This window comes from Etheostoma cragini, chromosome 5, assembly GCF_013103735.1.
Source record: "Etheostoma cragini isolate CJK2018 chromosome 5, CSU_Ecrag_1.0, whole genome shotgun sequence".
NCBI classification, from domain to species: Eukaryota; Metazoa; Chordata; class Actinopteri; order Perciformes; family Percidae; genus Etheostoma; species Etheostoma cragini.
The window spans coordinates 10,197,098-10,221,644 of record NC_048411.1 but is presented as its reverse complement, the minus strand read 5'-3'; the positions used below and the strand labels follow the sequence as shown (position 1 = coordinate 10,221,644).

The 24,547-nt window shown below is 39.7% G+C and overlaps 1 protein-coding gene across 9 annotated transcripts in view; it reads left to right on the top strand.

The window, feature by feature from the left end:
* The window catches only part of trim36 (tripartite motif containing 36), a 34,107-nt gene extending 9,852 nt beyond the window's left edge, over positions 1–24,255 (top strand). For 3 of the 9 annotated variants that reach the window (XM_034873113.1, XM_034873112.1, XM_034873114.1), the window contains exons 3-14: positions 264–329; positions 4,347–4,693; positions 5,443–5,589; positions 7,599–7,694; positions 8,476–8,613; positions 8,889–9,004; positions 10,531–10,652; positions 16,142–16,259; positions 16,616–16,821; positions 19,460–19,643; positions 20,053–20,166; positions 21,899–24,255. In XM_034873113.1, the coding sequence (XP_034729004.1) occupies positions 264–329; positions 4,347–4,693; positions 5,443–5,589; positions 7,599–7,694; positions 8,476–8,613; positions 8,889–9,004; positions 10,531–10,652; positions 16,142–16,259; positions 16,616–16,821; positions 19,460–19,643; positions 20,053–20,166; positions 21,899–22,268 (2,024 nt within the window). In that variant the 3' untranslated portion in view covers positions 22,269–24,255. Of the gene's footprint in view, positions 1–263; positions 330–3,192; positions 3,343–4,346; positions 4,694–5,442; positions 5,590–7,598; positions 7,695–8,475; positions 8,614–8,888; positions 9,005–10,530; positions 10,653–16,141; positions 16,260–16,615; positions 16,822–19,459; positions 19,644–20,052; positions 20,167–21,898 lie in introns of those variants that run through there. The other 6 variants (XM_034873118.1, XM_034873117.1, XM_034873119.1 and 3 more) reach the window with 3 other exon arrangements.
* The last annotated feature ends 292 nt before the right edge of the window (positions 24,256–24,547 follow it).

The window sequence follows — 24,547 nt, the reverse complement described above, 5'->3', positions numbered from 1 at the left end:
GATTGGCTGCTTAGAAATTAAGTGTTAACGAGCAGTTGGACAGGTGTACCTAATAAAGTGGCCGGTGAGTGTATTTTCAACACTGTTCTGTATTACACTCACTTTTCATTGAGTTATACTTTTATGTTGGCTTTGTTTCTCGAATGTCATGAAAATAACTGGTTTCTCACCTCACTTCACATTATGTATGATTTTTTAATTTATTTATTTATTTATTTATTTTCTTGTTGGTCTCACCTCACTTCTCTGTTCATTGCTTGCAGCCACAGTGCGAAGGTCGTTTGGAGGTCGAGGTAGACGTGGCCTCCGTGTTTTGAGTAGCTGTAGTAGTGAGTACAGTGTTACTAGAACCCCTGTTATACCCTAGTTTGGTTCTACCTTTTCTCTACTTAGTCTACTTCAGCCCTGTCAACATGACCATACAAACTCACGCCACTGGTAAGGTATAACAACATCATTTTTTACTGCAGTCGCTGCATTTAACATCGTATCAAAGTATGTTATTTCTTTGTTAGAAACCTAATGCCAGGTAATAATGGTTTAAATAGACCCTTTTCATGGCAGACATGTTGACATATCATAGTGTGAAAAGCACAGCGGTGTTCAAAACCATTAATGATGGCTGCATTTCACTTAGGAGACGCCTAAGCATGCATTGTGCATGCTGACTCACTGAAATAGCTTACTGGGAAACCTAATGGAATTGAGCATGGTTAAGGTTATCAATTTTAGCTGTGCTTTTCCTACTATGACAGGTTAAAATGTCTACTGTGAAAATGGTCCCTTAAGTCATATACCCCCTTTTTATTTGAAGAGAAAAACAATGTCCACTGAGCTTAAAATTAATCTGATGTTTTAAAATCAAGATTACCAAAGCACTTAACGCTAGTGGTAAGAAAAGGCACAACGCTTCAGGTTATTCTCATCTGCCTTGTTTTCAAACTTTGGTATTTCATTTTGGAAGTAGGTTAGGAAAGTGGTATGGTGAAAACCTTAATTAAAGCAACAATGAGTCGGCATGACGCCAACTTAAAGAGGAGTGGAGGAAAGGAGAGATGATAATCAAAGGGAGGTAGGGTCGACGGCGTTTTGGCAAGTGGCAAAAAGGAATTGAAAGGAGCCTGAAAAAAGAAGACTGAAATTAGTGAGAAAGGGGCGAGGATGTTTCCTAGGAGTTGAAGTAGGACAGGAATGTGTGTGTGTGTGTCTCTGTACACTTGCTAAGCTTAGCATTCATTTCGTAAAACACGTTGGCAAGTAAAGCTGCTTTATTGAGATGGAGAACTGTTGGTCTCTGTTTCTAAATTACACACACACACACACAGAGGAGAGCTACAATATGTTTGGGCTTGCTAAGATTCTTAACTGGCTTTTCTGATGTGTGTGTGTGCTTTTTTAGGGTACTGTTTATGCTTCACTTGACAATCATTAGTGTTTGAGAAACCGTTTAAGAATGCAGACCTGTTTGAGCCTACTGCTAATCATTTTTGGCATGATGAATTGAGAAGTGTTGGATAGCCGGCCAAGTAAAACAAGACTGAATACTAGTTTTGGTGAGAGTCGGCCAACTAATGCAGTTATTCAACATGCTCAGTGGATGTTTTTAAGCAATGTCATTCTCTTCTGTATTGAAAGCAGAGATTTTCATTTCTCTTAGTCGCCTCTGTGTATTAATCCCCTCAAAGAACGGATAATAATAGGAGCTCAGCTACTACCAAATAAAACAGAATAGCAGCAAACAAGGACATTGTGGTGTTAATAACAGTATAATTTTGTATATAATTTTTTTTTTTTAAATAACAAGGAGAGAATAAAAAAAATTCCAACCTTAAGTGATTTTATTTTTATTTAACCTTTCGGATAATGGATTGGCCAAGCCGAGCTCAATAGATTTGAGATTGAGTATTGGTCCGGGGAGTCTGCTCTGTAAGAGGCCTGACCAACAGCCATAGTTCAAATGACTCTGTACGTAATTGCAAAGTCCTTCATCCAATCAGACTAACGATCCGGATGATGTACTTTGCAGAGCGAGCTTTTACCAGAGCCGCTCGGTAGTAAGGCAAACGCATTCTACTTTTGTAGGAACTGTTCCAGGGAACGTATCTTTTCCATTTTAAGAGAACTTGCCATTGAAGTGTTTTAAAAAAGCGGCATCAAACGGTTGTTGTGCTGCGCTTCAGTTGCCGACATGTTGAATGTAAACAAAAAGCTGCTTGTCGCGTCTCTATTCTCGTCGTGTTAAACCCGTCAATAGCGCGCAAGGCTGATAAGCCAGTTTGTGATTGGTTTGTGCAAAATTGATTAAACGTGCCGTTTTCCAGACCGAGCTGCAGGGGGAAATCAGATTGCCGGCAGAGTGGCCGGGGTATACCCAGTCTAAGGCAGCCACTGACGATTGTAAATATAAATGGATAGCAAAAGATCATTCAACAAGCCTAAATAAACACACTCCACAGATTTTATATTTGCATTAGAAATGAAAAATAAAATGATGAACTCCCAGGATACTAAAGTAGATTTCCTCAACTGTGTGACAATACAGATTTTTAAATGTGCAGACATGGTCTCGTTTCCAGTATAACTTTATAAAACAAAATGCTACAACAGTTCAAGCATCAAACTATCTTAAGATTTTTGCAGGGGGAAAGAAAACTAAGCCACTTCTGCACCGCAATGACTCGTCAGTTTCTTCCTCTGACTCTGCGGACCTTTGCAGATCTACAAATCAGCACATACACTTTGCAGCAGTGACTCCTGTCTGCTTTTTGTTTGCTCACGCCTGCTGTACAGACCTATAGAACTGGAGTCAATGTGCCAATATGAGAGGCAGGTGAATAAAGCACTTTAGACATTAACTCAGTCATCATTCAATTGGTCTAAATATGAAGGTTTTCTGCTGGGCTCCATTCAATGACTTTTCTCGTCTTAATAAGATCATGTCACCTTCATGACCATCTTCAGACTGCGTTTTTCATCATAATGGTACCACACCACAATGTCATATGAATTCAGGTAGGAAGGGTAATCGATTTGTGGCAAACAAAGCTCAGCAGTACAGTTTGACTACAGACAGATCTTACCTCCTGGTGGTGTCAGTCTTCAGTTCTCTCACATCACTTGTTTACCCGGCATGCACTTTGCCACACACGTAGTTGGTTTGCTGTTCTACCACTGTTTTTCCCTCAGCTACTCCTTTTTGTGTGTTTTGAAGTAGTTTTGCTGTATTTCGCTTACCTGAGGAGTGTTTGATTTAATTTTCAGGTCCTCGGAAACGAAGTGGAAATACTGGCTTGCAAACTGAGATAAATCCAGCACTCCTCGTTTCCCCTGTGTCCCAGAAACGTGAAGCAATATTTTTGTCATTTATTTTGCCGTGTAGTGACTTCAGTTTGCTGGCTTTGAGTGCGTGGTAGCAGTGTTTTGCCTTCCCCAATGCTTGCATCTGTGATGTGCCCTTGTGTAACAAGTCCTTGTTTCCATCTCATGTTACAGTGTTGCTGCTTTGTTATGATGCTGCGGCATCAGTAACAAGCACAATGCTGTGAGGAACTCTTAAAAGCAGTGTTGCTTTTTGAGTTTTGTGTTCACATGTAAATAAGTGTCAATGCATTGAACTGGACATATTCAAGTGCAGCTGCCCAATTTTATTTAAGTTTTTAATTTATGTAATTCAGTTACATTGCTTTTTTTTTTTTTTTCTTTGTCCAGATCATTGTAAGAACTTGCATACACTTTTCTCCCGTAGTAAATGTTAAATGAATTGCAGTGTAACATTGATTTCTCATACAGCCAGTGTTTTCTCTGTAAACTCCAAGGATGCCCTCTTCCCTATGACTATCCTGTATGTCAACACTTCCCCAGTACTCTTGGAAAGTCTCTCTTCCTGGATTTATTTCCCTGTAATGACAACTTCTCAACTAATTGCCTGTATTGATGTTTTGCTCCATACATCCACGTCCTTATGGAGCAGTGGTCATTGTGGAAATAAAGCACAAAGGGAGACAGACTGAGGCCCTGTTTTGTAAAAGATTGACATTTCAATATGTGTTATCAAAGGCATTTTTTCCTTAAGATCATACTTGGCAAGTCATGCAGATGATATAATGCTGCTTTTGTGAATCTCGGCCCAGACCGCGTTGAACACAAATGGGGGTTAACATTTTTTTTCAAATCCCCTATTTGAGTCTCTTGGAAACTATGCTTTCAGTGTAATTGGAAGTGAAAGGACATTGTTGTTTACAATTCAGAATAGGGCCTCAGACAAGATTTGAAACTGGATGACCCAAAGCTATGAATCTATATTGCGCGGGATCTTTTCTAACTTGTCCGTCTTCGCTCTCCTCCAGGCTCCATCTCGTCCCCGGGATGGCGCAGAGGTTCTGTGACTCCTCGGGTCACCACCATCCCATGCCCGGGCTGCCAGCATGACATCGACCTTGGTGAGCGCGGCATCAGCATGTTGTTCCGTAACTTCACTCTGGAGAACATCGTTGAGCGCTACCGCCAAGCCGCCCGCGCAGCCGTCGCGATCATGTGTAACATTTGTAAGCCTCCACAGCAGCAGGAGGCTACAAAGAGCTGTATGGACTGCAAGGCTAGCTACTGTAACGAGTGCTTCAAGCTGCACCACCCCTGGGGTACACCCAAAGCTCAGCACGAGTACGTCGGTCCCACCACAAATTTTAGGCCCAAGGCAAGTATTGTCTGTCACTGCCTTGTGAAGGCTTTGTTTTTCTCTTATCTGTTATTTCCTAAAGACACCCAAACAAGATTTTCATTCAGTTGGACTATGACCATCTTCCAGGAGATAAGTTGTCACACGAGTAAAAAATAAACATTACCATGGATAGGTTTGTCTGCTCAGGCTTTAAATGTTAAATGTTTAGGAAGAGTTTTGCGGGAAATCTTTCACGATCTGGCTTTCCTTACTACTGACCAAGAAGGGCTCTCGTTTGTGGTAGTTGGCCGTCTGATTAGGCCTCTTAATAGCTTAAATCATACAATACAGATATTCATGTAAATGGTCCCACTTTGACATAATCTGATATATATTACAATAATCTGTGTGGAGGCCCTGTGACAGCTGAATTGATTGGAAATACAACAATCTAATTTTGAGATCTTAAATACTTTCAATATGTGAAGCCTTGTTGGAATCTTTGCTAGCTATGTCAATATATTGCATTGTTCTGTGCTGTCCCTTTTGTTGATCATATGGCTAAAATATTCTGATCTTGAGTGTAAAAGGACTGATTTCAATTCTAATTTAAGACACTTCAGGAAATGGCTCAGAGGGAGCTTTTTTTTTAAGTGTCTGCCATCTTCCTCTTTCACTTCAGCCAGTTTTTTTGATTACTGTAGATTTTTTTTTTTTTTTAAATTCAGTTAACGCACATATGTATTGTGTCTGTGATTTTTAACTTGTCCTGTAAAATATGGCAGGTGCTCATGTGTCCAGAGCACGAGATGGAGAAGGTGAACATGTACTGTGAGGTCTGCAGACGACCCGTGTGCCACCTCTGCAAGCTGGGAGGTTCCCACGCCAACCACAAAGTCACCTCCATGAGCAGTGCCTACAAGATCCTCAAGGTACCACATTCAGACACTTTAACTCGTTAAAAAAAAAAGAGAGAGGTCGGCCACTTGTGTTGGAGGTGTCAGTTGTAAACACTGGATTTGTTTAGTTGCCGTCTGTGACCAGTCAATTAGAGTGTAACATAATACTGTCTTATTATAACGAGGATTAAACTGAGCTCGATCATAACGCCACTGTTAATAAATGCTTGAAATGGAGTCGTGGCCGAGCTAAGCAGCCGTGGAACTTGTAATGACGTATATACACGTTTTTTTTTACATCCCCCACGGTGACGAAGACAAAACAAATGCACAACAGATTGGCAAACAAACATAAACAAAAGTGCTCAACAGGGACATTTTTAACACTGAGACAGTAAACTGCAAGAATGATGATGTGCTTTAAGATGTGCAACAGCAGCAACTTCAGTGTCGAGAGTTTTTGTGCAAAAAGATGCTTTGTATAAAAAGAAGAAACTACAACTTCAGTTTCCTGGTAGCCTGGTGGAAAAAGCGGTTTGCTAGTCTGGTGGAGCAGGCACTGATAGATATCTCTATCTCCTCCCATTCAGTACATATTGATTTTCAAAAGTTCAGCCTAGTGTCACTAGAGCTACAGAAAATAACGTGAAATGGCGTAAAGGCCTTTTGTTGAGTTACATCCTCTCATTTAGTGGAATTTGTGTTGGGTCATAGCAAAAATATAAAACATTGAGAGTATTTTTCTTTTTTTGGTTGTGCTATGCTGCCCACTGACTGATCCCTGAATTAATGTTCGGCCTGTACCTGTGCTGGCAGGCACTATGCCCTAGATATCCGTCTCCCCCTTCTTGATGAAACTGAAACTCAGGCTGGTTAACTGGGTTAAAAGTAATTGGTCTCACATGTGGCTGTCAGATTTTTCCCATTCAGTAGAATCAATTTCAATCAGTTTCAGTGTTTGCTTTGGCTTATGTGGAGATTGTTTTAGAACTATCTTGTTGCTAGGATAGCACAACGCAGAACAAACTAACATCAAACCTTTAACTCAATATGTTTTAGGTATGGCTGCGCAATATGAGGACATATGCAGCTAGATATGGTCTTAAATTTGGGATATTGTAATATGACATAAGAGTTTTCTTTTCCTGGTTTTAAACACTGAATTACAGTAAAGTTGTCATTTTCTGAACTTCCCAGATTATTTTAGCTCATCTTTTTTTTTGCCTTTACCACATTATGATTATTTGTCAATTCTCATTGTGTAAGTGATATTTTGTGAAAACAACCCAACAATATTTGTGATATTGATATCAAGGTATTTTGTTAAACATATTGTGATTTTTTTCTATCGCCCAGCCCTAATTTTAAGTGAAATATATTGAACAGTAATTGAATCATGTTGGCATAACCCCCCCCCCCCGTGCGAGGTGGTTCAAAAGTCGACGCAGAATCTGTGTGAAATTCAATCTGCTTGTCTGTGTTGACACAAACACCATGGTGCTTGATATTTAATGAGACATTTTGTTCCCCATGGTTTTGTACGCATTGTCTTAACAAATTGTTGGAAGATGTGTCGGCTGTCCTGAACAGTCCCGGAATCCTTTGTAAGCCAGTAAATACTTTGGGTTTCAATTGCTTTGAACGGTAATGCAGGTCACTGCGATGGGGAATGTTGTTTGACACACTGCACCCATGGAAACGGGCTCTCACATACAGGGTCAAACAGGTCACTCTGCACATGTCCAGAGCAGCTGCAGTTGTGAATGTGATATAAGATGAGAGGAAGATGCTGTGGCCCATGCCAGAGCTTGGGAATATGAGCACGGAATATGCATTGGTAAATCCCACTCTATTCCTTTTTTTAAATGGAAAACATTTTAATGAACTCATGTATGTTGTGTTAAGGGCGGCAGAGATCCCCTCGTAACCTCGGTTGTGTTAGTTATAGCTTGTCATCTCAGTGCTGTGTCGCTGTGTGCTTCAGCGTTTAAGGACCTTAAGAAACTCACTGTATATGCTGCTGATCTTTTCTCTCTCAACAGGAGAAGCTGGCCAAGAGTATCCATTACCTCATCAGCAAAGAGGACCAGGTCAGGACTCAGATTACTGATCTTGACCTGCTCATCAATCAGACTGAGGTGAGAGAGCTGACTCATGCTGCTGCAGGTCCTGTTGTCACTCCACTCCCAAAATCACTACTCTTATATATCCCCTTCGAATCGTTGATAATTATGTCTAGTCTTTTTTACAAAATACAAATATTTATGTAGCTTTCACAAAAGCAGTCTGTTGAGGTGAACAATTGCTCTTTACAGAAAAGAAGGTCACTAAACAAACATTATGCAAACCATACAAACAAGGAACAGAATTTGCCTACTAGTTTCCCTCCTGCATGTCTGGGTTTCAGCCTCTGAGCTTGTTCCCTTTTTACTTTGATGCTGATCCTGAATGCGTAGTGTTCATTTGCGCCTTTTGTTGGATTTTGAAAGAGAAGTGTGTGTGTGTGTGTGTGTGTGTGTGTGTGTATTGAAAGAGGAGTGTATGTGACGGATATGTTTGGGATGCTCTCTTGGTTTGAACTTTTGGTCCATTAATCCAAAAATGGGGGTGAACTACAGCATATTCACACACTTAACTGTTTTTTTTTTTCAGCTTCTGTCAAACAAGAGTTTTAATACAACAATCATATTGTGGATTAATCATAGTTGAATACAGTCAAATTGTAACTGTACTCGCACTCTTTCCTCAATACTATTGTAATAGTTGGAAAACAAGGATAATGGTCAAGTTATAGTCTGACACTATGCTCTGGCCCTTCTGAAAACATGCTTATAGTGTGTGCATTTTGGGAGGAATATATGAGTAAGTACAATTGATTTGCTTTGTACAAATTGATAACAAAAATGTATCTTCTTAAAGGAAAATGGCCAGCTAGCAGAGCGTCAAGCCAATGAGCACTTTGAGCGTCTGTTTGAGACTCTGCAGGAGAGGAAGTCAGAGATGCTAAGGTCCATCGAACAGTCTAGAAACCGGCGCCTAGACCAACTTAAGGCTCAGGTATGAAATACCAGGACTGAGTTTCAGTATCCTCTTCATGCATGCTTCCTTTACTCACCATATTACCTGTAGTAAAATAAATCCACACGTGAAGTATGAGTATGTCCTTAATCATTTCCCTATGTCTGACTATGTGTGAAAAGATGGCTTATTTTATAGGATTTTTTTTCTGAGAATGCTGTTCAATACAAAGCCACCTGTTTCAATAATTGGAATAAATGTAATTTTAAAGGCCTGTATTTTAAATTTTTTTTTTTTTAATTTATATTTCCCAGGTAGAGGAATACCAGGGCATGCTGGAGAACAGTGGCCTAGTTGGCTACGCTCAGGAGGTGCTGAAAGAGACGGATCAGTCCTGCTTTGTACAGACTGCAAAGCAGCTACACATCAGGTATAGTAGAGCTGGGGGATGCTCACATTTTAACTTCAATAAAGGTAAAAAATTAAATGGTACTTTGGTAATGGGTTATTTCAGAGGATTTTTACATCCCAAATATACAGTTGTTTGGTAATATGGATGATGAAGCCAAGCAGTTAATGGTTAATTTCAATCAGAAAAGTTAAAGTTTTATCACGCTAACGGTAAACCCTGCTTTCTTTATGACCGAGATGAACCAACAATTAAAGTCTGAAAATGGATTTTCTTAATCAACTTCTTTCCCTGAGTGATGGGGCCATGACCTTGGAATGTGTGCTGCTTTTCTATTTATTTTTATTCCACATGAGATGTCTGTTCTCCTCACTGTTTGTAGTTTCTTCAAAGTAAAAAGAAGTGGGACATTACAACCTTCTGTGCAACAATCAGAATTTAACCACATTTCAGGAGGACAGTTATTTTGCCATCACTGCCAGTCTAATCTGATCAGGCCACATCGACAGGTTCCACATTAAGTTTTTGAAGGTTAAAGAAAACAACAAAAGATGTTTGTTTTTTTTCTCTGGTTTGTTGCTTATCCAATCAATAATACTTGATAAACAAAATTTCCAGGGGCCTTACACAATCGCTAAATTGTACTACATCTGTAAAACACTTAACTGACATATACTTAGACGTTATTGGAATCTGAATAGTAGAAGTGAGAAATTAACATTACAGATAAAATGAGAGACAAACATATAAACAACGGACAGAGCACGTAATCTCTCTGGTGTCTTGACGGGTTCCTCCAACATTACAACAGGAAGCTGGGCCAGGCCTGACTGGAGTGGCTATTCACAGCCTTCACCACTAAAATCCTTGATGTAAATTGCAGTAATCTGTCAAATTAATAATAAGCAGTTTGGTCATTATTGCCAGATCTAAACGTACTACAGATTACAGAAGCCAAACATGATTATTTGACAAGCTCCACGGTCACAGACGGAAGTGTGTGTGATGACTCATGTTGTGTTGCAGACATACATATTAGTGATGCCTTCCAGTTTTCCAGTGGCTTTCACAAGTGGGTTTTGGTCTGTTTATTTTAGTTTTAAGAGCATCAATCAATGTCCAGAACAGACAAAGCCACGTGCACAGATTGCACTTTAAACATTTCCAGCGTCCATACAGTGCTGTGTCTTCTGAGCTAAGCGGACTAATTGATCTTCATTAGAAGCTTTGGATAATTAAGAAAGGTTTTCACTCTCAAGAGCAGGATCCTGTGGCCTTGACACTTTTCTCCTGTAGACAAGGACTTGGTTTCCAATCCTTTTTCACTTGAGAAACTCACAGTACAAGATTAAATATGGTAGAACATATCTGATCGAGAAAGTTTGTCTGGGGTGAATAACTGTCTTATTTTGTATGTTTTTTTTTTTCTTTTCTTTTTTTTTTACTGCATTTGATCTTACAAAAGTAATTTTAAGGCTAATAAAAATAAGCCTCTGATGAATTGTATTGATTTAATCATGTTCTACATCTGCCTTGTATGCTTTCAGAATCCAGAAGGCCACGGAGTCTCTGAGGACCTTCCACCCAGCGTCTGACCCCTGCTTTGATGAGTTTGTGCTGAACACATCTAGAGAAGAAACTCTGCTCAAAGAGATGTGCTTTGGTGGAGGTAAAACACATTTATTTCAATTAAATGGTGTGAGATAAAAATAAGTGATCAACATATTTCAAGATTTTATTTCCTGAGAAACAATTATTCTGACACTCTGACAGTGTTCTACAAAACAAGCTTCCATTTTTGAACTTTTTGTCTTGTACTTTACTTTAAACCTGGATGTTCTTTGTTCTCCTGTGGTACATTGTTCCACTGTAGTACTTACACACACACAAACAGTAGCTAAGTTTCCGTCTACTTGTCAATCAAATTATCTGAAGTTTGGTAATAAACTCAACCAAATAAAGCTAGGGAAAGTGTTTCCATCCAACGGCTTTAAATCGAATTAAAAACCTGTGTGTAATGATGTCCCATGTAGTTTTGGGATCAAATTGGCATATCAAATTGATTTTAGACATTTTAAGGTGTTTCCATTCATTTTTGCACTGAATCGCACAACATTCAAGCAAACATTTGCAAACAAAGTTTTTCTAGACAAAATGGATCGCGCCTTCTACCAACAAATGATCATCATTGTTCAAGTTATAGTGCTGATGTGCCAGCTGATAGCGACATATCAAGCTACGATAAGAAGATGCTTTCAACACATTACTATTATGATTCAGATGCAACTTGCCTTTTATTGTCCCTCCGGCACCGCTGGGAGACAACTTTTTTTTTCCTTTTCTTTCTTCGTGATGTGCATCGCTGTTGAAGCGCCTTCCATTTACTCTGGAGGAATCCCGTGGCTTGTCGTAACCTTTGTTGGCCGTGTTCTTCAAGTTCCTGGAAAAATTAAATTCAGAAAGTCTCTCGTCTCCTCGTTTGTTAACTTACGTTGGTCTTTGTTGACATCTGCCATGTGCGCAAACAGAGCGGAAACACTGGGCGGAAATTAACTAAAACTTTTTCATTTTGTGGCGGGTTGCAACCATAAAATGACCTAAAACTTAATCGCATTCATTATTTATTCGGTAAATAACGTTTCGATCAGCGTTTATTGAACAAGCCGTATATCGATCTAGATAAAATTCTGAGACCGAACGAATTCCCTTTTGAGTCAATATTCATAAAGTTCCATCGAATTTGACTCTTTCCATAAGGCATTCTTCATTTCTAATCACTTAATTTGGATTAGAACGTGTGGGTGGAAACAAAGCTACTGTCTCACAGAAACTTGTTAAAGGACAAGCTGCAATAATTGGCAGAAAAAAGTAACCAATAGTTGTCAAGACAACATAATGATATTTTCTGATTCAATTCAGCTATAAAAATGAGGTCTGTTCTTTGTTCATGAGTCCTCTAGACCATGGCATAACTCGCTTTATAGCAGAGAGGTTTGCCACTTAAAAAAGTTGGTTTAACTAAATAAGCTAGTCCCTTTTTTTAAAAACAGACTATGGTCAGAATAAGCTGCTTGTCTTGGCTGTGCTTAGAGGTCAGAGGTCATCTGTGGGATAAACTGGTACAAACCTGGATACACACAGTGGATTTTACTGCTCAGTGAAGCTTATTTTCTGGTCTGCTGGTTTACAAAGGCTTGTTCTATAAAAGAATGTTCATGTTGTACTTTTTTTATTTTTATTTTAATGACGTGGATTCTCATTTAATTTTATGAGCCGACTGCATCACAAGCACTACTACTGTCTTCTGTGTGTTTTATTCCTAGACTGTATTGAATCGGTTTAAGCTCTGCATTGCTCTCCCTTCTCTTCATTGAAGCCTCTGTTTACAGGCTCGTGGTGATGCGCAATGTGCTATAGGTGCCAAAAAATCTGTTCGGTACTGCCGATTTGTTTTGTCATGGTTCATATGTGCAATAATCATTACACTTTGTGAGGAAAAACATTGTGGCAAGAGAATCGTGATATCAATTCTAAGTTAAAAAAAAATCGGGATTCATATTTTTGAAAGGACACATACTTCTTTCATTAAACTGACATAACAGTATTTCTTTTTTTTTAAAGAATTAATTTGAGGGATTATTTCATACTATTTCAAGATAAATTGTTAGACAGTATGAAAGTCAATAGAAACAAAGAGGGGACTGATGCTTGTCCAACAGGAATATGCATGTGTCAGATCATAATGCAGCATAGCACTAAACTGTCAAAATGCAGGTGACTTTATTTATTTTCTCTTTTTTTTCACTACAAACTAAAGAGCTGTGCTTTTCTAAAATTTTCTGTAACAAGAGCACATCAGAGTGTGGAAAAATATTTCTGCCAAATCTCAAAGAGCTTTTAAAGACTACAACTTGGCTTAACAGAAGCATAGTATGGTGTTTCTATTTGATCCACCTTTTCACATTCCTGCCTTAAATGCATAATGATAGGATTGGAGATTGAGGCAGACTCATTACGACTGAGTGATGGTTCATGACATGAGGCTTGTTTCACAACATGCCTTCAGTGTAGTTCCTGTGTAACCTGACAACAGTGTGTGTCAGTGACTGGGGGGGGGGGGGAAGCAATATTTATAATCATTATAGCAGATAGTGACCGTTAGTTGTGACAGTTCTTTCATGCCCTAGCCACCAGACAGTTGCCTGGTGGCTAGGGCATCCTGAAAAAAGGAGCTCTATGTACATAAGATGGTCTCTCTAAAGTAAAGATTTGAGTGGTTGCTGTGCTTCCAGACTTTAGCATTCAAAAAAACATTGCCGACATCGTAGACAAAGCTGAGGTCTTTTTGCTGTAGAGCCATTATCCCTCAAGTAGATGCAGCCAAACAACTGACATTTTTCTGTGACTGTTGGTGAGTTTGTCGCTGTGGGCTTTCTGTTGCTACACTGGAGCAGGCCTGTTAGTTTGTTTAAAACCAGTGAAGTGAGATTTATCTCCGAGGCTACGGTTGGTTCTGTCCAGACTCATGGACCAGTGGACTAGAACTTGACCACTTTCTGTACTCATTAAAAGAAGAAACGGTTGAATAATCATTTAACCTAATTACAGGGAAGTTCATAGTTTGATAAGGGAAATGCTTTTTAAAAACTAGTGGTTGTAAAGGACAATGGACACTTACAGATGAATAAAATGGGTTATATTGCAAGCCTACACTTTATAAGAAATAAAATTCTGCATGCGTATTTGTCTTTGAACATCCTTTTTGGCCAGTTCAGTCGTTGGAGCAGCAACTATTCATGCGACACACCAGAAAAATGAGTAAAATAATAAAGGAATTAGTGACATTACATAAAATGCAGCAACTAGTTGCATCACCAGGAACTACACTGTGCAGAGATTGTTTAAAACATTAAGACTTGGCAGCCATTTTCAAGGCTGGGAAAGAAGAACATTTGATTTAATCTGTGACGTTTATATATATATATATTTTTTTTTTCATCTGTGTAATGCGGTTTCCTTATTTAGATATTTCCAATAATGTGTTAACCAAAATTATATCAAAAACGTTTATTTTGTCATTTGTTTTATAGTTTGTGTGAACAATTTTCAGACATAACCTCCTATATAACTTGTCATCTACCATAATTAAATGAAAACACTATGTAGAGATGTTTTGAAGTGGAACTAAATGTAGCTTTCCCAATCGCAAAATCATTTTCTAGTCCCATAGTCTATTGTGCAGTTTTCTTTTTGGCTAAACATTACCCTGAGAAAAACCTAATCAAAGATTTGATTCACTCTTCATCTCAGGCTTTCAGCTTGAATTGATATCAAATGACTGAATATTTATGAGTGTGATACTCCAGACTCTTCTGTAATCCCTGTTCTGGAGAAAGTGGGTTTTTCATTTAAAACAATTGTACCCTAAACAAATTACTGCTGAATCCTTTTAGGAAAGTGCTGCATGCAGCAGTTGGGTGGCAGTCCTATTGATGAGTCTTTAATCTTAGCGGCTTAGTTGCTGATGCTCTTAGTCTGAGCTCAGAGTGAAAAAAAGCTGTAGAGGCATTTATACACTGCAGTAATTTAATTATTATACAGGAAAACCTGGGTTGCTTTCTAAAACATGTCCGTACTGACAGCAAAGCTGTTATGTTATCTTTGAGTATGTCTTGTCCTCTTGAACATAGAAAATCGTAAAATCATATCTTCCCCTCTTGGATAACGGCATGTTTGTGCTCTCCCATGTAACCCAGCTGTGGCTCTACTGCATATTTTGACCCCATGCTCTACTTCTTGGGAGGCTGTTCAATTATTTAATTGAAATTGACTACAACAGGGCATTTGCACTTAACACATTAGTTCACAAACATCCTAAAGATCTGATGAGTTGAACGTCCAGTGTGTCTCCCAATCATATAGGAATGAAAATGGACACAAGAGAAAACAGTTCCCTGCAGTGTGATTTGGCCATGCTGCCCACTGTCTGTCAGCAGCCTGTTAGATCAATGAGTGTTTTTCTGTTTTTGTTTAAAGTCACTAAACTCAAACTGCTTTCCGCCTGCTGTGTTGGATGGCTGACCGCCTGTCTGTCCTTGTTTGTGTGTTGTCTGTTTGTTCATCTGTGAAAACATGAAGTCCTCTTTGTCAGCGGTGATTTCGGAGGCCCAGAAAGCTCAGCAACGGTGGCGATACTGGTCAGCAAATGGAATTATGGAAAGAGTGTGATTAGGAATGTCAAAAGATAAAGAACTGGACAGAGGAAAGATTACAAAGGAGATGAAGAAGGGAATTGTCACAGGGAGAATGGATGTGTGTAGAAAAAAAGGCCTTGATTTTAGAGCAAAATAGGCGGTGACCTATATATTTCATTAATATGATTCTATTTCTGGGGGGAAAATTAGCTTTGGGCTAAGAACAGTAATTAAATTTAACGGAGTTGATTATGTTGACATAAATCAGAGGACGGATGGAAGGTTGGCTGTTATGTAGATGAATGGAGAAAAAATACAATGATGTGGAATGGATGAAGAGGGAAGTGGCCATGGTACAAAGATGGAAGAAGGGAAGGTGAAAGTGGGAGAGACTAAGAGAGAGGGGGTGTGGGTGTTTTTTCGAAGTGCTTTTCCTGGCAGGGAGTCTATGTGAAAACCTCTTAACAGGCTCCATTATGCAAGACAGTCTTGTCCATTGTCCTGAGTGGATAGTCCTGATCCTGACAAATCTAATCTTTGCCTCACTCACACTGCAGCATTTGCTTAAACCCAAGTTATTGAGCTGAAGCCCTATACTAAGCAGGATTAAGACGAAAGGAGATTTAACTGGAATTCCCCCAATTTAAATGGTATTTTTTATTCCTGTATGCATTACATCTGTTTCATCATGTTAATCACCAGACGAGTTTTGAAGCATCAACCTCTGTCATGTGCGATATGTGTTGACACTTGCAAAGCAAAATGCATTTTGTGCTGTTTTAAAATAAAATTTTGATGGCTGCATATCACACACAATATGTTAGTCCATGTCACACAACAGAAAAACGGTCCACTTGTTTACTCACTACAACTCATTAGAGCATGACCTCTGACGGTGTTTTACGTCTCTGCATAACATTTTACTAACTGGTTATGTTTTGCTTCTTTGTTTTTACTCCTCCAGTTCCCGACCCTCCTCTGATTGACTTGTCCAGCAGCAGAGTCTATAACGAGGCGTCAATCTGCTGGAGACTGTCTGATGACCACCTACCTACAGATCACCATGTGCTTGAATACCGCAGGTGGGTGCAAACATACAAAGAATCAACGGCAAGAAAACGGGAGCACTGTGTAGAGCCACAGACGAGCTATTAGTTTGTGGAAAAATCTGAATCAGCTTTATTGACCAGGTATGGAGACACATACGAGGAATCTTCTTTTGGAGCATAGTTGCTCACAATGTGCTAACACATTCAAAACAAACAACCAAACGAACAATATATACACACTAATATAGAAACACTAATATATACATACTCTAAACCGAAACAATGTAGAGAGATGAGTGCAATGAAGAGTCTAATAAAAAATATTTAAATGTGGAACATAGTGCAAGTGTAAAAGTACTTGACTATAAACTCCTTTTTTATTTCTCCAGACTCGGTGGCGCGAGCCAATCCCCGTCCCAGGAGGACGGTGAGGACAGTGGGGTCTGGAGGGCTACAGACAGGGTTTATGGTCCCAGCACTGTGGTGTGTGACCTGGAACCTGACAGCCTGTACTCCTTCAGGGTCCGAAGCTGCAGGAACACCATGTTCAGCCCCCACAGCCCTGAGGTCACCTTCCACACACCACCTGCACCTGGTGAGCCTGAGAGGCAACTTTTCCAGAAGATTTGTTTGAGTTCCTAAAGACAAAGTATTAATAATAATAAAAAAAAAATGGCATAAACTTTAGGGCGTTTTTAAAAAAAGCATAAATCCATTCAATCTTATTGTTGTTGTCGCTAAGTACATTAATTCATTCATTAGTTAACTGAGAACCAGCCCCTGTTTTGAGGCTTTTAGCCAAGGCGACAGCTTAGCTCCCCCATCCCTATTACTTCTCAGGGCAGAGTATTGTGCATTTAGGTTTCAGGAAGACAAGTGCGGTGTCCGTTTAGAGCGCATGCCTGTTTGGAACGGGCAAACAGTGCTTGGTTCCCAGTGTTTTTTCCACAACTTGGCAACCGCCGTCACCTTCCCGACATGTATTGCCAAAAGATGAAGCAACCGTGGCTTGAGAAGCTTGTTGTTCTGTTTGAAGACCTCACTTTACATCGTCTCTATCTCTTTTTCCTCTCGCTTTCTTTGCTAGCCCTCCTCGCTCAACCATACACACACTGACGTCGCTCTCATTTACACTACTCTTATAAGATGCTGCTTGCAGCGTTGTCTGGTGGCGTACCCGTTCGAAGCGTACTCAAACAACTCATCCGATGTTGAATGGTAGATTGCACTGCATACTGCATTTATTTGGCACCTTTCTACCTTACCTGACAAAGCGCTTCCCAATTTGCCTCCCGTTCACATACACCGATGGTGGCGAAGCCCACTGGCCCACTACATGACCCGCCTGTAGGCTCGCTGCTGCTCCTCAGTCAGCCTGCTCCCGCCTATAGCCTCACTGTGACATCTTTTGCACATGCGGGATCATTGTAAAGACCCCACACACACACACACACACACAGAGGTTCCTTGATTTATAGTTAGATTATCAGTCAACCGATGCTTCACTGTTTTATAAATGTCAAATTCTCTTGCAGCATGCACAATGGTGTTGTTGATTTTAGCACTATGGTAATAGCTTTTGTGTTTCAGATGGCTGAAACCAACTTGTCTGAGTGTGGGAGTAGAGGCTGTTGTACAGCGTGGTAGCTTAGTTAAAAAAAACTGCAGTTGCGAGTATTTTAAGCTTGCTTGACAGATGCAAGGTGGAATTTGTTAAAAACAATCGTTATCCCCAACCATCTGCTGGAGTTGAATTCAAATCGTGTCCTCCCAACAAGGGACTGTGTCACTTTGATTTCTATTTTGCTTGGCAATTCTTTCATTCTCCTCACTGTGGACTATTTGCGCTGATTATTGGTGCTGTGATCTATGGTATTTTCACTTAGTTTTGGCAGACTTCAGACTCCATCTGGACACATGCCATGTCACGTCACTTCCTTCTCTGATTTGGCTTTGATTTGTGTCCTACACAAGCCTTGTCATTTGTGTTCAAGCTTCCACATTCCTGTGCTCTCGTCAGACTGTGTGGATGGATTCACTGTGCGTCAGTAATGAGGTGAAATTTTAGGCCCGGGTGAAAAGCGGCGGACAGAACATCGCTCTCATACACACACACACACCTTTAACCATGACAAAGCATGAGTGGACACAAATGTTTGCGTAACATTACAATATGTCAGCACTTAGACCTTTGCTTGTATGCATTTACCAGTCTCTGTAGGATATCATTTGGCCCCTCAAAGCCCAAAATGGAACCAGCATGTTTAGCGGCTAATATGATCGTGTGAACAGAACATTTCTGCTGAACCCACAGATTTCAAGGTCTGGTTTGAGCTGAAACACAGTTCTCCTTAACTGGATGTCAAGTTAAAAAAGTTGTCCCGTAGTAGTACATGCTTAATGTGCGTCAATTACGATCAATTGATCAACAGATATCACGGTTTCATATTGAAGATAAAACCCAATGACAAGACTTTAATCTTTAGAGAATACAAGATTGTATGCACTTGTTTGCTTAGGTTTCTGACATGGCTCTTGATTTGGTATTTGATTTAGGCATTCTAGCGGTAACTACATACTTCATAACAGCATTGCTGCAGCATTGTTGTCTGGTCATTGTTCAACCTCTAGACAGGCTCACTATTATCTTTGTCATGGCCTAGTTGTTGGAAGGACTTCCCTAGACACATGCAAATTAACTAGTCTTCCCCAGTGTAAACCTTGGACTGCGCGGGATGGTTGAGTGAACAGGCATAATCATGTCGGCCTATATGTATCTTGGATTATTGTAATAGTGGCCTCTGGCCCATAAACTATTCATAGAATGCATTTAATGGATCCCAGATGATGAATATAAATGACAGCTGCACCTAAGAAATGAGGATAGTTTCATGGCTTTTCTTTGTGTGATGATGAGGATGGGGAGTAGGTCTTTGTGGAGCTCTTTAAGATTGTGCTATAGCGCCCTCATGTGTCAACTATTGTCCCCCACCCCCTTTTTACTAGCCTCTTTTACTCCTAAAATTGAACAAACTTTCTTTTGCACAAGTTGTTCTGTACTAGTTCAGAAATTCAGTTTCGAACCTAATCAGTTTCTTCTCCTACCCGTTCTAATTTATTATCTCTGGTTATCCTCTTCTCCTCCACCTTTCTTTTTCCTTGTTTTCTGTCCTTGTCTTCTCTCCTTCTTGTCCATCTTCTGGCTCATTCGCCTTCTATCTCTTCACATACAGCTTTTGGTTTCTTGTTCAGCGACAAGTGTGGCTTCAGTACGGAGCGGCTCGTTCTAAACAAGCGGCGGGACACTGTGGAGAGCGTAGCGAGCATGGCCTTCCTCCTTGCAGCAGAACGTGTGCAGACGGGCAGCTACATCGGACTAGACTACATCATTGGGGATATGGGCATCTCTCAGGGAAGGTATGCCATAAACTCACTCTAGGACTGTGTATTTAAAAAAAAAAATGCTTAATTTGCTACATAACAGATTACTGTTGCAAAATGAGCCTCAATGTTAGATTTTCTCAGGCAGTGTAGCACCCAATGTGGAAGCTTTCTGTAATCTTGTAATTAGACTATCAATATGTCCGGCTGTCTGGATTTAAGAGGGAGGAAGCAGAGATTAAACTTTAATTTCAAGCACAAAGTGGTGGTATTATTAAACTGACATTTCTGTACCTTTTTTTTCCGTCTTTACCGCCATTCAGAAAGTCACTGTGGTCATTTGCACCAGAGATGTTGGAAGACATATCAGAGTACTGTATGTATCAATGGTAATCACAATTTCCAGTCCTGCAGTAAAACATGTGATTGCTCTTTTGTTTTGCAGACACTATTGGGCCTTCAAGGTGGAGCCGTACTCCTACATGGTTAAAGTTGGAGTGGCTTCTGATTCAAAGCTGCTTGAATGGTTTCACAATCCAAGAGATACCAGCAGCCCAAGGTAAGTGCAAGCACATATCAACTACAGCGCTCAGTCTTCTTCTATCATCCAATGTGAATTTCATTTTGTTATTTGTTTCATTTTAGCAGAATATTCAAATATTTACTGCTCGAATACAGCCTGTTATTAAGATGTACTGCAGTCCTCAGGCTTATGCATTGTCAATGCCACTATAAGTGTGAGGTTGTTGAACATTCTGTCCACTAGAGACTTCTAACATCTACCTGGGCTTGAAGGGAATCTACGTCATGGCACCTTGTATTTCTGGCACGCCGCTCTCTGTTTACATTATGTCCACCACGCACACGCACACAGACACAACAAACGCAAATCCACAAAGCTCTGTAACGAAACATTATCTAACAAGTGTATTAAAGCAGCTTTGTTGTAAAGGCTAATGTTGCTCGGTCAGTAACCAGCGCTGCCACTACTTTTCTTTTTTTGTTTGTTTTATAAGCAACCGGTTTCCTGCAGATTGTCTTGTTACTGACAGTACTGCTGTTAAAATGATATATAAATTAAAAGTCAGTACCATCAAAATAACAGACATTAACTTTAGCTGACTCCATGAAGCTCCCAGCTAAGCTCCAAAACTCGCGACGCAGTTAGGAAAGCAGAGCTAGTTAACTATTGATAACTTCAGCATTTTGGCTTGGTAGATGTTGACTTTAAAGTCATGTTACAACTATTTCCATCCTTCTCCCCCACTGCCACCGCTCTGTTACTCAGTACGTTATGTTAGTTTACAATGTCTTGTGTTTCTCACTCCCGTAAGTTATTGTTCATCAGACGTGACATGAGAAGAGGGACGATTAGCTAACGTTAGCCAACCTATTTATAAAAAAAAATCACTTTAATAGTAATTTCAGCATTCAAAGTAGTATTTTTACTATTCAAATTATATTTCACTTTCGCAATTCATTCCAACAGCCCTGATGTCTCCATACACGACTATCATCTGCAATTTTTTGCCATGTTTCAGACATGGTAAAACTAAAACAAGATTGCACACATTCTGTTTGTTTTTTACGTTTTGCGTACCTGAATGCAGCACACATAGATACAACAATCTCAGCATGGAAATAAGTGTGTTTGAGTCATGCCTAATCCTGTGATGTAAGCAAACCAGTATAAACTCGTAAAGAGCTTACTCTCAGACAAAGCCTGCCTTTCTCACTGGATAAGCCCATGTAAAAGCATGTCAAGGAACACCTTTATTAACGCAAATGCATTTAAATTCTATCATAATTACATAATGCATGCAATGGGATAAACACCAGGCAGCATTCAACTTATCAAAGTTTAAAGGTCACGTATGCATTTTTTCCGTCTAAAGAACATGCTGACATCTTTTCCTGTTAAGAAATATATAAGTAATGGCAAAGTCAATTTTTGTTTTATTATGTTAAAAATCTTTCATTAAAGTTTGACATGACTAAGAATTTACTTGTTCAAACCCACAATATGTGAATATTAATATTGGGCAGAATTGTAAATTGAATGTGTTTGGGAAAATTCTGATTGGGCCTTTTCTTGATTTCCTGACTTTTCATAGACGGAACAATTTAATTGAGAAAATCATTAGCTACGAGTAAATTATTCTTCAAACACTTGGAATGAATCAGGATAGATCATCATTCTTTTTTTATTTTATACATGACTATGATTCTGGCTTTGACATAGGTTTGAAAACCTAATGCCCATCTATCCTCCCTCTTCTTCCTTCCATAAGGTATGACCATGATAGTGGACATGACAGCGGCAGTGAAGAAGCGTGCTATGAGCTCTCCCAGCCCTTCATCCTCCTCACCGTGGGCATGGGCAAACTCTTCATCCCCAAGACTTCTTCATCCTCCTCTGCCTCCACGGTAACCGCATCCTCCGGTGACCCTGGCAACCGTGTGCTGCCCATGCCACAGCGCTTGGGTGTATGCCTAGATTACGACGAGTGCCGGGTGTATTTTTACGATGCCGACACCATGAGGTGCCTTTATGAGCGGCAGGTGGATTGTTCAGGAACAATGTATCCAGCTTTTGGGCTCATGGGCAGCGGCAAGGTTCAACTGGAAGAATTCATCACGGCTAAGAGACTGACCTTCTGAGGAGGGATGGAGCATGTTGGTGCATCAGGACCTGCATCTGTCTAATCATTGGCATGTTCTTGGAGGTTAAATTGAGCGTTTTTTTTGGGTTCTTTTTTGTGTGTGAAGGTCAGACAAGGCAGATGTGATCAGAGCCTTTCGTTCTTAATGTGAAAATAGGGTTTGTTCCAGAGACTGACCTATTTAGAGTTGGCATGTATAATGTATGATTCATACACAAGAGTATGACGCTGAATATTAGTGTTCACATACAAATGTCTTCAGAGGTTGGTACATGGTATGTGAAAGGTCTTCTCTACATACCAAAGGCTCTGTGTCTGTTAATTCTATTCGACCCGGTTTTAATTGCCAGTCATGGCCAGCTGTTACTGTATCAGAATTGGGTGCAAAGTTAATCTGCAGCTACTTTAAATCTTTGTTTTAAAATGAAACGCCTTTCGGTCTTACACTTTTGTATCAAGTATCTTTGTGGATTATTTTGTGTTTATTAATTATTGGGTGATCTATTTTTCTTTGGCTCTTTTCTTTAACTTTTTGTCTAAATGTAGCAGCATAGGTAAGATGTAATCTTGATGGACCTGAAAGCCTTGTAGCTACTATGAAGCTAGCGCCTTTGTGCCTTTTTGTTGTGTTTTTAGGAAATTGGTCCCTTAGTTTGCTCTAGCAAGAAGATGTTGGTGTAACTGCACAAGCATTATGGAAATACTTAAATATACTGTATGAGTTTTTACTGTAGGTAGATTGATCAGACACTGGTGTCAAAGTTATACAATTTTTGTACTTGTGACCTCATCACAGAAAACACTACTTTTCCTCTTGGTCACAGTTATGTTCAGCTGTTTTTGCACAATATGATGAATGAACTTTGCACATGATTAACTTAACAATCATCACATTTTGATCACTACTTAGTTAGCTTCTTCACTTCAAATGTTATGGACAAACTGGCACATTGCTGTCTCACAGTGACTAACCTTCACAAAAGCATTAAAGCAGTAATCCTGGAGTAGTTACTTGGATTTTAAAGCCTCTCCCTTTTCCAATGTACTGCATGTGACTAGAACACCTTAAACCCAGCCAGGTACCAGAACACTGTACTTGTGGTCAACATCAGTTTGACAGCTGCAAAGTCACAAATAACCAAAGCGTGTTGGTCCTGGTGCTGACTTAAGTGCGACACACCACTCTGTGGCCTAGCAGCCTTTAAACACAGTTTTAAAACAGTTTAGGTTCTTACATGAAGTGCTATCACAATACACACTGTTCAGTACCTTTTTTACTATTTAAATCACTGTTGACTTGCAGTGCAGACACATGTGAGTGTAGCATATTATGTCACCGGCGAGTTGGCTATCAGACAGATCCGCTAAATGGTTGATTGGCTTTGATTAAACCAGCTCTGTTATCCAAGTCTAAGACCACACACTACACCGACTGTTTGCTGGGCAACCACACTTGGTTTTTGTACAGCTGTATATGTGCCTGCACATGGGCTTTGTTATACATTTATGTTTGTTTTGATTTCTGGAGGGTTAAGGGTAATCGGTGAGTGTGTGTGTTTTCTCAGGTGTCTGGCCCTGATTGGGACCCAATGCTACCTCTATCTGTCAGACCTGGAAAACCTTAACTACTGTACCTTTCCTCATAGAAACAAGTTCGGTTTGATTTGCAGCTTTGTTACAGTCGATACCGCCGCCTTGTCTTTAACGTCAGATAACGAGAAGGTATTTCTAAAATGCTTAATTTAACTTCCATATACATAATCTCGTATTGTCAGTGAAATAAAGTAAATCTTAATCTAAATGTTTATTAGCTGGTGTTTTCCCGTTTCACTATTGGTTACTGTAAGCAGATGCTACTTTTGTCAAGGGAGTGGTTTTCAAATGGTACTATCTACCTTTACTTCCCTCTTTTTGTGGTGTTGGTTGATTGGTCAGTTTAAATGTTTTGGTTATATGATGTGGACCACATTGAGTGTTTTTGTTTTGGGTTAAACACATTTAATAAGTTCATGATATTGCATACAAGGATATATGGGATTTCTGTGATTGTGCATATGTCTCACATGTTTCTGTCAATTATTTTGACTATTTTCAGAGGTCAGACCTGAACCTTGATTCCTGTATTTTAAAATTGACTGTTTCAACATCTTTAAAACACGTCTATGCATTTTATGAATTTACAGGACAGGTTTACGGTTTTATTCACAGAATGTAATACTGTTAACAGACAGCTGAATGTTCTTTTTTTTTTGGGGGGGGGGGGTTCTTCTATTGGTT